General features: G+C 43.0%; 1 protein-coding gene across 2 annotated transcripts; it reads left to right on the top strand.

Moving 5' to 3' along the window:
* The first annotated feature begins 4,917 nt into the window (after positions 1–4,917).
* On the top strand, positions 4,918–15,111 carry LOC118218073 (urokinase-type plasminogen activator-like). Of its 2 annotated transcripts, none has more exons than XM_035400464.1 (12): positions 4,918–4,998; positions 7,588–7,676; positions 8,380–8,407; positions 8,691–8,789; positions 8,891–8,940; positions 9,117–9,256; positions 9,991–10,088; positions 10,779–10,974; positions 11,485–11,636; positions 12,568–12,708; positions 13,716–13,864; positions 14,859–15,111. In XM_035400464.1, exons 2-12 carry the CDS (start codon positions 7,620–7,622, stop codon positions 15,051–15,053), a joined length of 1,305 nt encoding a protein of 434 aa, XP_035256355.1. In that variant the 5' UTR covers positions 4,918–4,998; positions 7,588–7,619; the 3' UTR covers positions 15,054–15,111. The 2 variants fall into 2 exon arrangements, with proteins under 2 accessions (XP_035256355.1, XP_035256354.1); XM_035400463.1 differs by having other exon boundaries at positions 8,368–8,407; positions 14,859–15,110.
* The last annotated feature ends 862 nt before the right edge of the window (positions 15,112–15,973 follow it).

The following is a 15,973-nucleotide window of genomic DNA, read 5'->3' on the forward strand; positions in this document are numbered from 1 at the left end:
TGTTGTATATTTGTTTTGAAAATACATCAACTGCTGTTTTTGCGCATCCTTTCATCGCTGTTTCCCACAGTAAAGGCCTTTAAAGATAACATGCACTGCAAACGACAGACTCTCTCTGCCTGTGGCCATGTGGTCAAAGACCTTCGCCATGGGCCTTAGCATTGAGTGTGGAATCCTCGATGGAACAGCTGTTTAATGACACCAGAACGGGTGTGTGTGTGACTTTGTTCCGGAAACTGCGCGAATTCGCAAGCCTAGCAGAATGAGTGCTCATAGCCCTGGTTCTTTTCCTTTTCCGTGTTCTGATTGATCCAGACTAGTTTTTATCGAGTTCCTTATTTCTCTCTGTTAACCGGGTTTGTAGCTGTTTTCTCCGCCAATGGTGACATTGTGGGACTTGAGTCTTGTTCTCACTCACTGCAAGTCGCCCTGGTTATGAAGACCTGATAAATGAAAGTAAATGACGCTGTTCAGAGGTAACTACTGCCTTGCTGTTCTTTTCACCCCAACAAGGGAGTGGTAAACTATCATTACTGGCCCGCACTGTTCAGGAAGCTTCCTGAGAATAAGCGCATGAGTGAATGAGATCATAGGCATCCAGCGAGTGAGTCAGTGAATGGTTGAATGAGTGAGCAAATTAATGAGTGTTTGAGTGAGTGATAGACAATTTCCTCTGAGCACAGTCAAAATGCTATCTTGAAGGTTTTCAGACAAAACATGCACTTTTTTGATAGTTGCTCATTTAATAATTTGTATCAAGCATTGGACTTCCTGCAGGCCTAGAGGTTAATGCTCTTCTGGCTAACAACGTGATCTGGCTTCACCCCCAGCCAGGGTTTGCATTAGAGGGGAGTGAGACTGTGATCCCTTTTAAAAATATTCATTTTCCATGAATAATCGACCCACTTATTATTTATTATTAAAGAAAATAAATTCTACGTTGCATCAACATGTTCTTTATGATAGTTTCATTTTTGACAAATTAACATGAAACTTTTGAACTAAGTTTGATGACACTAATGAGTGATGACACTCATTAACCCTTTTAGTGGAGATTGATTAAGTGGTTAAGTGGGGGGTCTAAGCTTTGCTTTTCAGTAATTTCAAAATAAAATTTTAAGAAACAGAAGTGTAGAATGTACCAAATGCTGTTATTAAGCTAATGTTATTGCTTTTAATACTTACTTTATTATTATCTGTAGGGCTCTTCTGTTCTAGTGGGTCTTAGTGGTCTCACTACACAGGCCTTTTGATTTCATAAACATTGCCAAAAAAAACTTCCACGAAACAGGATGTTTGCATCAAGAGTCAGACACGAAAAAGGCAATTCTGGAAGTTTTCCTGATGCAAATACCGAAGAAGCACAAACATTTCATTTGTTTGTCTGCTTGTTTTGTGATCATTTCTCGCATCATAAACAACCTGTTACGAACATGGTTTTTACAAAAACATCTGCGGTGGATCTGAAAATAAAAACCAAGGACTGCAGAAGTGTGAATTCCTAGTAACTGAAAGGGTGATGGGAAAAATGATTAAATACACAGGAAGTGAACCATATATATCATTAAACAAACGTAGAAACTGTTTCTCACTGATCGTGTATTTTTCCTTCAGCGAAAGGGAAGTGGGTGGATCTCACACTATTGCACTGCAGTGGATATATATATACATGTATGTATATATCTGATCACTTCCTTGACTCATAATATGATTAACCCTTTTTTACCCACACTCCTCTAAACTAATTGTGAACCAATTCCTTCCTCTTTTCTAAGGAACACACATTCTGACAAAAAGTGCAAGATGTTTCTTATTACCAGTTTCAATGGGCTTGTCATGACAATGTCCAGACACATAGTTAGTACAAGAAAAATATATTTTTGTCCCCAAAGGAGCACAAGTGTGATTGTATTTCAGGCAAGTGAAGAATTAACCATGGCCCAGACAAAACTCATTACACTACCAAGCAATGTGACACTTTGTAGCTGTGACCACAAACACCCTTGGACTTCAAGAATAATAATACTCAGAGAAACACTGAGCATCAAGCCATGTGAATTGGGTGTTAAACAGACTGATCAGTTTTGAAATTCTAATGAATCGTGTGAAAGTAATAAAACACATACACACGCACACACAGTGAGCGCCATAACGTTTGAGACAAAGACATTTTTTTTTATTTGGCTCTGTACTCTGTACCACAATTTTAGATTTGTGATAAAGCAATTCATATGTGGCTAAAGTGCAAATTCGCTGCTTTTATTTGAGGGTTTTATATGTTTTGGTTTCACCGCGTAGAAATTACACCACTTGTTATAAATAGAGCCCCCTTTTAGGACATCATAATGTTTGGGACAAATGGCGTCAGAAGTGTTTCTGATTAGTCCGCTGTGTTTAAGTGCTTCCTAAGTGCAGTTATAAGAGAGCTTTCAGTATGTAGTTAGCCCTTGGAGTCTGTTGTGCCAAATTAAAGTCAAGTGAGCCATTATGAGGCTGAGACATAAGAAAAAACAGTCAGAGATATTGGCCAGACCTAAGGTTAGCCAAAATCAACTCTTTGTGATTTGAGCTCACCTGGGCTCTCTTTCTTCTTAATGATGTTCCAAACAGGTGGTTTAGGTTAGGCTGAGGTTTGGTCTTTGTCTCTGACTGTTCTTACTTTCTTATTTCTAAGCCTCATAATAGCTTCCTTGACTTTTATTTGGCGCAACAGACTCCAAAGGCAAACTAGATACTGAAAGCTCTGTTATAACTAAGGAAGTAAGTGAACACATGTCACTTATCAGAAATGGTAGTGATGCCATTTGTCCCAAACATTCTGCCACTCACTGTCTGTATATGTCCATACCTTGCAAGGTTCCAGCTTTCTGTATCCCCTGCAGAACTGGAACTTTGATTAGAACCCAGAGGAGACTGAGAGTGAGATTTTTGGCCATGCACAGCAGCGGTGGGTTCACCATTGGAATCCTATGATAAAAAGGACACTGTGCCTCAGGTGAGAATGATATAGTGGGGCCTTGCATCAAGGGTCGACCACTATGTCTTGTTGTCAGTATAATGTATGGTTGTTTCACACCGATGGGCCCTGGAGCTCAAGGTCAATACTAATAAGGAGTACCAAGACATTTTGGCCAAAAGATGATTAGGATCTTGATGATCCTAAACATCCCTCAGTATCAGCCAAGAAGTAATTAGCTGACCACAAAATAACGGTTTTGCAGCGGCTAGTTTAGTCCCCAGGCTTATTTGTGTCTTATTTTATATCAGCCATTTTTCTCATCTTTATAAAGAGAGGCATCACCTCAATGGGTCTGATAATGGGTCTGATAATACAAACAGTTTACAGTAGACATGTTGGTAGAAAATTTGCGATTGTAAAACTAGCCTTGATTGCGAGGGGAGGGGTTTGTTTGTCCATTGACACAATTCCCATGTTTGCATGGGTGCTTTTCCTGTTCTGTATTAACTTAATGGCAATTAGGAGAGTAGCGGAAGTCGGAAGGCTGTGGTTTATCAGCATGAATCATTTCTTTTTTTTATCTTTTTAAAAAAAAAATTTATTAACAAAAGGATAATATACAAACATTCCGGTAAACAATAACAGCACATATACGTTACATTTATGGGACATAAGAGCATATGAAGAACAAAAAATGAAGCTATTAAAGGACAATTGTATAAAAATAAAGGGCAAAATTACACATATACACAAATATAAACATTTTTAGTCAGAGGTTTCAGGGAAAAAAGTTCCATAATGTTTCAAAAGCTTATTACTTTTTTGTTGTTTAATAAACTCAGTGATTTAATGAGAGAATTTAGTTCTAGGAGAAAGGGTGAGATCTTAGGTAATGATTTAGAAAATTTTAGTTTGTGAATAAAAAACTTAGCATATAGAATAATGAAATTAACTAAATATTCAAGAGCACCAGCATCTGGGTTATCATAGTAACAGATAAAATCCCTAAGATTAAAAGAGTAGACAGAATTAGCAGCTTCAAAAAAGTGAGACTCTAGATCTGTCCAAAATTTTTGGGAAATTTCACAATCAAAAAGTAGGTGAGAAATTGTTTCTATATTATGTTTACAGAAGGTACAAGAGTTATCGAATGTCTGTAAATTTAGCAATAAGACAATTGGCAGGGTATATTTTATGTAAAATTTTGAAATGTACTTCCTTAGCCTTGTTTGAAATGCAGTACTTACAAGGTAAAAGTCAAGGCCTTCTCCAGTTTATGCTCTCAATTTTAGACCTCCAGAAAACTTGGCTCTCGGTACAGTTTTATTCTTCATTTGAAAAGTTTGGTGAATATGCTTGTTGTTACACTTCATATTTGTTCAATTCCATCTAACATCAGTAAAGGCTGTGTTATATTATTCTCACCATAACATGTGTGGCTTTTCACAAGTTGAATTAATCCATTTGGAATAGCACGAGTTAAAGAATTAAATTATTTGAAAGGAATTGGAAAATACTGTGTACAGACATAAAAAGTTCATAAGACAGCATATTACCAAATTCATCAAAAAGCTTGAGAATATGATTTACATCTCTTTGGAACCATTTAGGAAAGAATAATGATTTGTTTCTGATAATTATATCGCAGTTGTTCCAGGGAAAAGTTTTGTGAGGTGAGAAATTGTGGACAAAGCCCTAAGCTAGAAGGGCTTGCTGGTGGAATTCTGACAATTTGATTGGCAATCTGTTTGGTAAGAAATTACATGTTAAAAGAAAAGAAAGACCTCCATTTTTGCTGAAAATGTGATTAGGGATGAAGTACCAAATTGAATCGGAATTTTAAGACATTTCTTTAACCAGTAAAAGCATGAATCATTTCTGGTTTCGGTTTAAATCACTCATGACACAGACCCTACGACACCAGCCAATCAGACTCCTTATTTATATAACGAGTCGGCTCCACCTAGCTCAAGAGCGGCTTTATAAACACTTCTAGCAGCGCTACAAGACAAGAAACGTCGAGTTCATCTCTGAGAAAGGTAGGCTTTTTTGTGAATGCTAAGTGCACCTTGATGCTTTAGGTTGCTGAGACACATGCATAAAAAACACAATCAAAAACATTCTGTTATGCTTTCGTTTTTTGGAATTTGTTCAAATAAAAACTAGATTCATTGCCTACAGATTTTAATATCGTTTAGTGCATTTACGGCGCTGGTCACATCTCACAAGGAAAGAAAATAAAAAGGCGGCATTTTACGTTTATGTAAGAGTTTGTAGTGTATTAAATAAGGCTGAAGCTCGTAAATACTGTCAACGCTGTTATGCAGCGTTAGTCATACGTCTTATATTGGTGACTAATTTGGACATGGCAGAATTTTTAGGCTAGTGCTGTATTGAAGACACGCTGGCATGATAGTATTTTGTTTCGTGCGAGTAAAACAAACTATAAATCACGCTACTGTAGTTTATCTGATTCACGGTATCTAGTCCTGCAAGGCTACAATAAAGTTTACAGAAACTAGTGATGTTTTCCAGAATGTTTCAAATCAAGTGGATAAAATTCCTCTTTATTTGGACCCTGTTAGGGTGACTTCGCTATTGTAAGCTTGTTGTTACCCTGGAATAGCGTAATTAGATGCTTCTTTAAAAAAACAAAAAAAAAAAAACATTTTGTGCTCAGGTAGGAGCCTCTATTTGATGGCTCTTTGTGGTTTTCTTTGCAATCATCTGTCTGTGGTGGATAGTGAGTATGTTTTCCCCCAATAATAAATAAATGCCGAATTGTGTTGATGTTGGGATAAAATCCCAACAAATGTCAAATGTCTCACTCTCAGGGGAAATGTTTATGTTCTTCTGGAGCTTAATCGCATTGAATAGTTTTATGTCCTTCAGGCAAAGTTTAAAAGAAAGATTGATATTTTGACCTAATGAATGGATTTTAAACTCAGCGAATGCTTTTTTTAAAAAGGGCAGTTTGACTACCACAGCAGCATTTTCAGTGTGAAATCAACTATGATAAAGTTCCTTTAACTCTGAACATGTACATCTGTCCCCTACTCGAGTCATATGAACCATTAAAAGTTCATTTAACACTTGAGAATTATTGAAGCAGGTTCAGTGTAGCATCAGTGCAGTGGCAAACGTTTCTACAGGGCGAGTCATAAAACACTGGCTGCACTCTCAGAAGAAAGGCGCTCCAGAAGGCTCCTCTCCACTGAGGATCCCTCTCTAGTTCAAAGGGTTCTTCAATGGGCGAAGTGGTTCAGTCTAGGAGCTTTCACACTTTTCACACCTACCAGATAGATATACACCTACCCCTAGAGGGTTCCATAAAGAACTGAAAATGGAGACATGCCATAAAACTCTTCCCCCCCCCCCCCCCTTAAGAGTGTATATATTCACTGTCCTCATGCTTTTACTTGACTAGCGGCATTACAAATTGAAAACAACATTTTTGAAAATGAAATAGTCCAAACCAAAAGCACAAAAGTATAAGCCCATTACTGTACATTTGTGAGTCATCTCGCACATTCATCTACTTTTAATAGATACGTGTTGTGCCTTTTTTTTTTTTCCTCTGCCTGGAGCCAACACTCCACATGTTGTCAGGAGATCAAACTCTAGTGACTTGCGGGGTCCTGTCGGCAGTGCCCGACTTACTCTTTCTTTTCGTACTGACATTGTTATTTGTGAGTCTTCCTGTCCTGATCTCTGACAATGAACAGCTGCATTTCTCACGCATTGCTCGCTCTTGTAACAAGCTAAACAGGAAACACTGTGTCCAGCTCTGATAGCCCCATGGTAATGGTGGTCATAGAGTGGGTGTAATCATTGTTCTTGGTGAGCGGGCCCTCTCAGGATGTACGGATTCAGTAGAAATTCAGATTGTGGCAGGAAAGGTTCACAGGTCCTACAGTGGGCCGACCCATTCATATTTAACCCACTTGGACAGCCATTATCTTTTTTTTCCCCCAGTCGGTTGCGAAGAAGAATTCTTCATGTTCAGATCACTACAGCCCCTCTCGTTGTTCATATCTTAATTTCTAAGGACGCGTTGGATTGTGTCCGCTGATGCAAAACAAGTTTGTACTTCATATGCATTACATGCACGTTAACCAGGAAGCACTTGAGAAATGGTTGCGTGCTTGTACATATTGTCAAAGTGGTTCTGAATGCGAGAAGAGTTACTGACGGAATGTACGTATGCTGGTGGCAGTGTGTGCCTGTGCAAGTCGCGCATGAAGTGTACCCTTCAGACTGTAAGAGCCAAACCGGTCGACTGTGGGTTGAAAAGAAGCAGCGGCTAACCTCAGTGTTTCGGAAGGGAGCGTGTGCTTGTATGCGGAGGGTGCGACAACAAGCAACTAAGCAATAGGCATTTGAAGTTAGGAGAGGATGGGGGTAAAATAAAAACAACCCCCCCCCCCCCGACCCCGCCCCCGCCCAAAAAAAAAAAAAGAAAAAAAAAAGAAATGCACATGATAATGATGACGAGAGGTACCTCCCAGGGACTTGCATTTCCAAAAAAGGAGGTGCATCGGCTAGATGTTGAATTCCCCGTGAGAACCGCCAGTCACATGAAGGTGCATTGTTCCTCATATCCGCAGCTGTCTTTTCTTTTCTTTCAGAAACTCCAAATAAGGAAGGACACGTGCTAAAAATGAAATTGTTGCTGAGCTTCTTACTGACGGTGGCCAGCGTCTCAAGCGTGCAGACGGTAAGGACAACGACGACGCAGGGAAATGATTTAGAGGGGGAACACGATCGCTTCTGCTTTCACTTCCCAGAATAACCACAGTAACCTCATTAATCGCTGCACGTCACCATAGTATACAAAAAATGATTTTGTGAAAGTATACTAACATTTTTGTGTATGTGAGAGGCTTAAAAACAACTGAGTAAAACAAGACTTAAAAATATGAATAATTTATTTTAAAAACACCAGCAGTACAAACCTTCTCTCTCCCTGTCCCTGCTGACAGACACTTAAATAGTTGAGCCAATCAGTTGCACCTGGTTACAATCATATCAAATTAACAAATTAAACAATTAAATAATCAATTAAACAATAAATACACAATCAATTAATTAAATGCAATCAATTAAACAACTAGTGAAGGGCCACTCCTTCACAGTGTATATTACATGTATTCTCTGAATATTTTACAGTAAAATGTTGTATGTCTTTAAAACACGATTTTATAGATGTGTGGAATTGCCGGTAAAGGACACATTTCGAACTTTAAAATACGACTGAGAACAAGGAGATTATGTTAAAAGTAAGGAGTTGTTACCCATTTATTAATTGTAGAGGGGAGCGGTTGGTATGGTGAGGGTTTTAGGACAGTGAGAGTAGGACACGGTCGCTCCTTTAGAGATTGTGACTGCAGTGTGTTTATTTTTCCCAGGACTCCCTGAAGAGCTGGAATCTGGGCCGTCAGCACTCAGGTACGTCCACTCAAGGCTGGCTTCGACAATATAACAAAACCTATTTAAAACATATACACACACACACACACACACACACATGCTCACAGCAGGCATCCCTGCATTCAGATGTAAACGCACTGTAATATTTGCTCTCACGCTGATGTGCTCTCACACACACACACACACACACCCACACGCACTCACACGTACACATGCACGCACTCGCACTCACACGTGCACTCGCACACGCACTCACACGTGCACATGCACGCACTCACACACACTTTTCATTTCTTTAAAGGTTCCAGGTGTCAGAATGGAGGAACCTTCATTTCCTTACGTTATCAGCGGGGGTACTGTGAATGCCCCAAAGAATTCAGCGGGGCGGAGTGCGAAATCAGTAAGGGACATCCTGTTCTCTAAACCCACTTCTGACTCAACACGATGTGTGTGTGAATATCACCTGTCTGATTTACCTGACACTTTACTGTTTCTATTCAGGCCAACCAGGACAGTTGGGGGTGAAAGAATGGGGTGATATAGCTCAGGAGGTAAGACCGATTGTCTGGCAGTCGGAGGGTTGCCGGTTCAAACCCCGCCCTGGGCATGTCGAAGTGTCCTTGAGCAAGACACCTAACCCCTAACTGCTCTGGCGAATGAGAGGCATCAATTGTAAAGCGCTTTGGATAAAAGCGCTATATAAATGCAGTCCATTTACCATTTACAGTGCTTCACTGGTGATGGGAGGGACTACAGAGGCACGATTGCCCGATCAGAGAGCGGGCAAACGTGTCTGCACTGGGACTATATCACAAAGACATATGGATATGGACCTGTTGTAAGAAATGCAAAGCATAACTACTGCAGGTAAATATAGCTCTTTTAGAGACTCCTTTTAAATTCTACACATACTACAAATTAAAAACTAAATTGTTCTCTGCGTGGGACTGTTTTTACACTAGAAGGGTTTCTACCAAAACTTTGAAGTCGGCAGTCTAACTCTGGTGTGAAAATCCAGGCCAGTGAATTCTGTCTGCTGACTGGGGCTAATTTGGCGGGGCTTGGGGGAAGTACCCGCTTTCCAATAATACTTCTTTCCAAAAAAAAAAAGCACAAAAATATCCTTCCTCAAACTATATCTGCAGTCTGTTATGAGTCATTGCAATGCAATGTTACACACACTGAAGCTAAAAACATCTTACACACTCCCCATTCAAAACTGTGTCTGTGGGTTTGAATCTTGGTTTGAGGCCCTTCTGTATGGAGTTTGCATGTTCTCCCCGTGTTCGCATGGGTTTACTCTGGGTACTCCGGTTTCCTCCCACGCTCAAAGACATGCATGTTAGGTGCACTCCTGCAGTTGCCCTTGACCAAGGCACTGGCCTCAGAACTGGAGCTGGTCCCCGGGCGCCGCACAGTGGCTGCCCACTGCTCCTAAGTAACTAGGATGGGTCAAAATGCAGAGGACAAATTACCCCACGGGGTTCAATAAAGTATATCTTATCTCGTAAATTTAATGAGAATGTCAATGGTATTATTGGGAATGCGGCTGGGAATGTCGTTTGGAATGCAGTCAGGAATATGGTCTCCTTTTCCTGCAGGAATCCAGACCAGCGTGCCAGGCCTTGGTGCTGGGTTCGGTCAGGTCGGAGAGTCACCGCAAAATTCTGCAATGTCCCAGTTTGTGAGGAGGAATTGAGTAAGTGTTGGGGAAACCCATTGTGTGCCTTAATATCCCTCATCCCGATTTGGAAACGGAAACGGTAGCAGAGATTCTGCAGCGGAATGATCCAGTTAGATCAGTTGCCTCCTCATGCATCTGTTGTATCTGTAGTAAACCGTCACTGCCTAGTGCAGGGTCGCACAACTCCGATCTGTGTGCTGGTTTTTGTTCCAACGAGTTACCTTAGTTTTAAGTTTCTGAGAACTGTATAAACTTTGCTGGTTGACTCCTGCACCAATAACATAAATTGGTTTCCATTGTAAACCACCCTAATCTGTGCCTTGAATCCAGCAACATTTGACTGTATGGAAGAATTAGTTTTTGTTCAGTGACAAAAATAAATTTCTCAGATTTGCAGTATGCATGTTTCAGACCAGTTATGACATTATTGTGTGACTGAACACAATAGGGCAAAAATCATTTCAGATGATTGACAGTCAAACAAGACAAAGCACAAAGGGCTGGTTTCTGAGTCAAGGATTAAGCCTAGTCTTGGATTAAACACATTTCCCCAATGGCGATATCATCTGAAAAAGAAAACTTAGTCTGGGACTAGGATTAATCCTTGATCCACTGACTGTTGGGGTTTACTGGCGGTTTGGGGTACACTGAGTGTTGTGTTTATTGCCGGTTTGGGGTACACTGAGTATTGGGGTTTATTGACAGTGCTCGAGTCATGTGGAAAGAGACCCCAGAAGCAGTTTAAAGTGGTTGGAGGGATGAAAACCACAGTGGAGTCCCACCCCTGGATTGCGTCCATCTTCCAGAGAGTCCGCACGTCCCGGAAATCCGTCTTCCTGTGTGGGGGCACACTTATCGCCCCCTGCTGGATACTTACAGCTGCGCACTGCTTCCCCGATGGGTAAGGAGGGGGCGCCTTTCAGTGGGGGGGGGGGGAATCTCTGACAAAATATATCACACCTGCTAAACTTTCAAAAATGGCGGAGCCTTTGCATCATGGCACAGCGGTATGGACCATTGAAGCGCAAAATCCAAAAGACATGCACATTAGGTGGGTCATCCTGAGGGGCAGATCTATTTGTCACAACGCTGGCACAACGTCCCCCTCCATGAGTTGAGAATTTTGAACGCAGACAAAAATGACTGCAGCCCAAAATGCGCATAATTTTGCAACTCCCCCCTCCATTGAAAATGAATGATTTTTCTGGTCATACTATAACCATTTTTCCACGCTCAGTGAAAACCTCCATATTCGGTCATCATAAGTTATAAGTTATTCTCAGTTCCTTTTTTTTTTTTTTTTGATTCTGCCCGGATGCAGAGCAGATTCGCCCGGCAGAATTACTTCCTCGCGGAAAAAACCCTTCCTTTTTTCTCACGCACGGCCTCCCGCTGTTTACCCTTTCATCAGAGCGGCGACCAGCGTCAACCGGCTGTCCGTCTTCCTGGGAAAGAACGCTCTCAACGAGACCGACGACGAGAGAGAGCAGCGGTTCAGCGTCACCACAGTCATCCCTCACAAGGGGTTCGATAACCGCCAGGGGAGCTACAACAACGACATCGGCAAGTTCCGCGGGACTTTTATTCTGCGTCGGCCAGCTGCTCCTATGGCACGTTTGCTTGGGTCCACCAACCACTTGCAATTGTGGGTTTACTGTAAAGGGCTCCTTGGAGAATACCTGAAAGAAACAGCCTACAGCAGGGCTGTCCAGTCTTATCCAGAAAGGGCCGGTGTGGGGTGCAGGCTTTTGTTTCAGTCCAGGACTACGACACCTGATTCAGCTAATTAACTGATGATGGTCTTCAATCAAGACAGCGATAAGTAGGATCAGGTGTCTTAGCGCTGAGTTAGAACAAAAACCTGCACCCACACCGGCCCTTCTCGAAAAGGATTGGACACTCCTGGCCTACAGTATGAACACAGTGCATGTGAGTGGATTTAAGAATTGGCCTTATTTGGCCCAGTTTACCATTTGGTCAAAAATAAATAAATAAATGTAATGGTCAGACATACCCAGCCTCTAACAACCACAGTTTCCTTCATGAATTTCCCCTTTTATTTCAGCCAAAATCTGACGCAGGCTGAGTGGCGCATATGTGTGGTTGCATGCACAACGTCCGATAACAAGGGAACTTCAGTGTCTCATAAAGCAAGGCAGCTTTCCAGCAGTGGAAAGGGGAATAAATAAATTCACTGTGCGCAAATTAACTTAGTCAAAAAAAAGATGCTTACGGTGTAACAGGGATGCTAACGCAGGGGTGCTAACATATGTGCAGGGATGCTAACAAAGGGATGCTAACGGTATATGCAGGGATGCTAACTTTAGGATGCTATCATGTGTGCAGGGATGCTATCAAAGGGATGCTAACGGTATATGCAGGGATGCTAACTTGAGGATGTTAACATGTGTGCAGGGATGCTAATGCAGGGATGCTAACAAAGGGATGCTAACGTGTGTGCAGGATGCTAACGGTGTGTGCTGGTGCCTTGCAGCGCTGTTGCAGATCCGCGGGAGTTCGGGACAGTGTGCGAAGCGGACCGAGTCGGTGCTCACCGCCTGCCTGCCCCCAGAACACCGGATGTTGCCTCCGGGGGTATTCTGTGATGTGGTGGGGTACGGAAAGGAAAGCGAGAGTAAGATTTCTTTTTCTCTTTTTTTTTTTTTTTTCTTCAAGCATGTCACTCCCTGTGCCTGCAGGGCCATATCCATTTCTGGATTTCATGGTAACTTCTGTTTCCACCAGTCACCCGGCCCATATTCGCTTAAAGGTTAGACCATAGTGAGATGTTTTTATATACAGGGACAGGGAAAACGTTCGTGAACTGCCGCTCATGAGCTTATCAAGTATACTAAGCCATAATGCGAGATGATGCATAAAATGCTTGGGCTGATTAAATAATTAAGAGCAGAAAGCTGGCACGAAATCCAGAAACGGATCTAACCCTCCCGGAGCAGGGTTCTCCACCACTTCTTTAGGCAGACTTCCGCTCCCTCTGACATATGAGCCTGTGAGGGGGCTTAGCATGGGAACCGTAGAACCCAATAGTTCTGTACCCCCTATGCTTCTGACTACACATTACACATAACTATCATTTCAGAAAAATGATTTCAATATTTTTATTTATTCATTTTTAAAGCTACCCAAACCAAATGGGAAGATGTCCATGGCGGCCATGGTGACTAATTATTAATTGATTGCGCTTATACATTGTTGTCACATTTGCAATGGAACAAATATCCATAAACAGTCTTGTAATTTTGCCAACTAGCACTTATTATATTTTAGTATTTTGCAGTCCTTAATTCTATGTTTTCACATTTGTGGTTTTTGAGTGTTTACCTCCCACCTGTAGGGCAGTTGGTCTTAACCCAGATTTATGCACTTTGTCTTCTCGCTGTATGTCACTCTGGATAAGCGTCTGCTACTGTTCACACGCTGAAGAACTGTGTGCAGTCCTTATCTCATTTTTGCATATTTAACGCAGGACCCGCAACCCAAGTTCCCATACTATTGAGCTGAGGGCATTTCTTTTCCTTTATTTCCTAAGCGTCTGTTGTGCCAGTATGTGACGTATGCCCGGTTCCTGTAATGTAATATCGTTTAATGTTCTAATCTGAAGTTTCACCATATGCTTTCCAGGACTCTGGTACAACTCCCAATACCTCAGAGAAGCCAAGGTGAAGCTTCTGCCTCAGGACGTCTGCACGGAAAAGGATTACTATGGGAGTCTGGTCACCAAAAACATGTTTTGTGCTGGCAGTCCAGACTGGAGCAAAGACGCTTGCAAGGTAGGCTATACTGTACTTCACTCTGTCCGCTGTAAAGAAGTCAAAACAGCTCTGCTTGATAGGCATCACGGCTTAATAAAAAAAATTTAAAAAACTAATATTTTCACTCGTGAAGGAAAAAGAACATCGTGGTCTGTAATCGCTTTTTTAATCCAACTGCGTGTCCGCACTGTACACGCCAACAGAACTCAGACTTGTCGGCATCCTCTTTTTTTTGTTGTAACTTTTATAACTGTAGAGCTTCTCAAAACTCCCTGACCTCAGGAATAGGGAGTGCTAAACAATTACAGCAAAAAAAAAAACCGTTTCAAATTTGGGCTGCAGGTTAGCTTATTGAGCCGAAACGCAAGGTTTTTGGGCAGTGAACACGGTCCGGGATCACTGGGGTCTACCGGCACACGTAACCGGCTGCCCACGGAGGGAGGGATTCATTCAGCCGAATGTTTTCCCACCTTGTCGAGCAGTCGCGACTCTATTGGCCGATGGGGGCGCCTGCAGCCTGCCTGCACCAGCTGCGTGAGCCGCGCAGACCCGCAGCAGGACGTCTTGCGCAGCTCAGCTGGTGGGCTGCAGAGCCGAAGGACCCAAAAGGCTGCGCGCCATCTGTTGCCATGACGCATTCTGCACATCCCAAAGGCATTCCTGAACTTCCCCAGCTGGGAGACACGGTGATACAGTGCAAACCGTGAAAAAAAAGAGTCAGACATGAAGCATTATCTCGCTCGTACTGGTGCACCGTAAGAAGCAGGAGTGAACCCGTGAACCCCCCCCCACCCTCTCTCTCTCTCTCTCCCCCTCTCTCTCTCTTTTCTCTAGCTATTTCTCTCTCTTCTGCCTGTGGATAGTTTGTTAATTGTTTTTCTCTTTATGTTGCTTGTATATTATTTTTGTTTTGAAGTACAGTAATTTCTGTGCAATGTCCCAATAAAAGGGTTTTTAAAATCTCAAAATCTCTCTCTCTCTCTCCCGCCCCCCCCCCCCCCCCCCCCCACAGGGAGACTCAGGGGGACCGCTGGTCTGCGAGGTCAGCGACCGCATGTTTCTCTTCGGCGTAGTCAGCTGGGGGGAAGGCTGTTCCAGAGAGCGCCGGCCAGGCGTCTACACCAGGGTCACCAACTACAACCGATGGATCAAAGAGAACACCGGACTCGCCTCAATCACCACCGGATCCATGTACCCCCAAAAGTGAACCCCAACCCCGTCCCCTCCTGCCCCCGAACTCGCCCCCCCCTCGATCCCTCCTGCCCCCGACCCCGACACCCTTCGGCCCCTCCTGCCCCGACCCCGACACCCTTCGACCCCTCCTGTCCCGTCCCCTCCTGTCCCCGAACCCGCCCCCCCCCTCGATCCCTCCTGCCCCCGACCCCGACACCCTTCGACCTCTCCTGCCCCGTCCCCTCCTGCCCCCGACCCCGACACCCTTCCACCCCTCCTGCCCCCGACCCCGACACCCTTCGACCCCTCCTGCCCCTGATCCCGACACCCTTCGACCCCTCTTGCCCCGCCCTCTCCTGCCCCGCCCCCCTTGTGTTCCGGAAGGCAGCTGCTTTCATGCACGGGCGTGAGGAAATCGCTTTTCTTTGGCTACACGTCGTTACTGAATCGCTCTGGCTCTCCCTGGTGGACGCGCCAGCGCATTGCAGATCCTCTCTGTGGTGTGGGGGTCCTCCCGTCATTGTGTTGGATCCTCAGTATCTGAATTCTCAGGTTTTGAAATGTTAAAGCAAAGCACAATGCAATGCTGGAGGCTATGCTATTCTGTCAGAGGGCTCATGCAAAAAAAAAAAAAAACATTTTTTTAATGGTTTTAAAAAAAAACATTTTACAGAATGTGTACAGTGCACAGTAATGTCCACTTATGTCACCCAGGAGAACTGATGGACCAATCAAAAGTGTAGCCTAGAGGAGTTCTCAGTCGTCTGTGGCCGGTTTAAGGGTGATGCAAAATTATATTTGTTACATTTTACATTTTATTTATATAAGAGCTCTTGGGGAACCCAGGTTGGTGGACCATTAGCATGCTTTCAGTGTGAGTCACGGCTTAACTTTGCACAAGGAGTTCGAGGGCTTCACGGTTCAGTGTTACGTTCATTCTCACTCTTACTCATT

This window comes from Anguilla anguilla, chromosome 18 (genome assembly GCF_013347855.1).
Source record: "Anguilla anguilla isolate fAngAng1 chromosome 18, fAngAng1.pri, whole genome shotgun sequence".
Taxonomy (NCBI): Eukaryota; Metazoa; Chordata; class Actinopteri; order Anguilliformes; family Anguillidae; genus Anguilla; species Anguilla anguilla.

Excerpts from the sequence above, each read along its gene's own strand:
- LOC118218073 (XM_035400463.1), top strand. The coding sequence starts at position 7,620 with ATGAAATTGTTGCTGAGCTTCTTACTGACGGTGGCCAGCGTCTCAAGC. Across the intron at positions 9,257-9,990 it reads GCAAAGCATAACTACTGCAG|GAATCCAGACCAGCGTGCCA; the intron begins GTAAATATAGCT and ends CTTTTCCTGCAG. Across the intron at positions 10,089-10,778 it reads AGTTTGTGAGGAGGAATTGA|TGCTCGAGTCATGTGGAAAG; the intron begins GTAAGTGTTGGG and ends GTTTATTGACAG.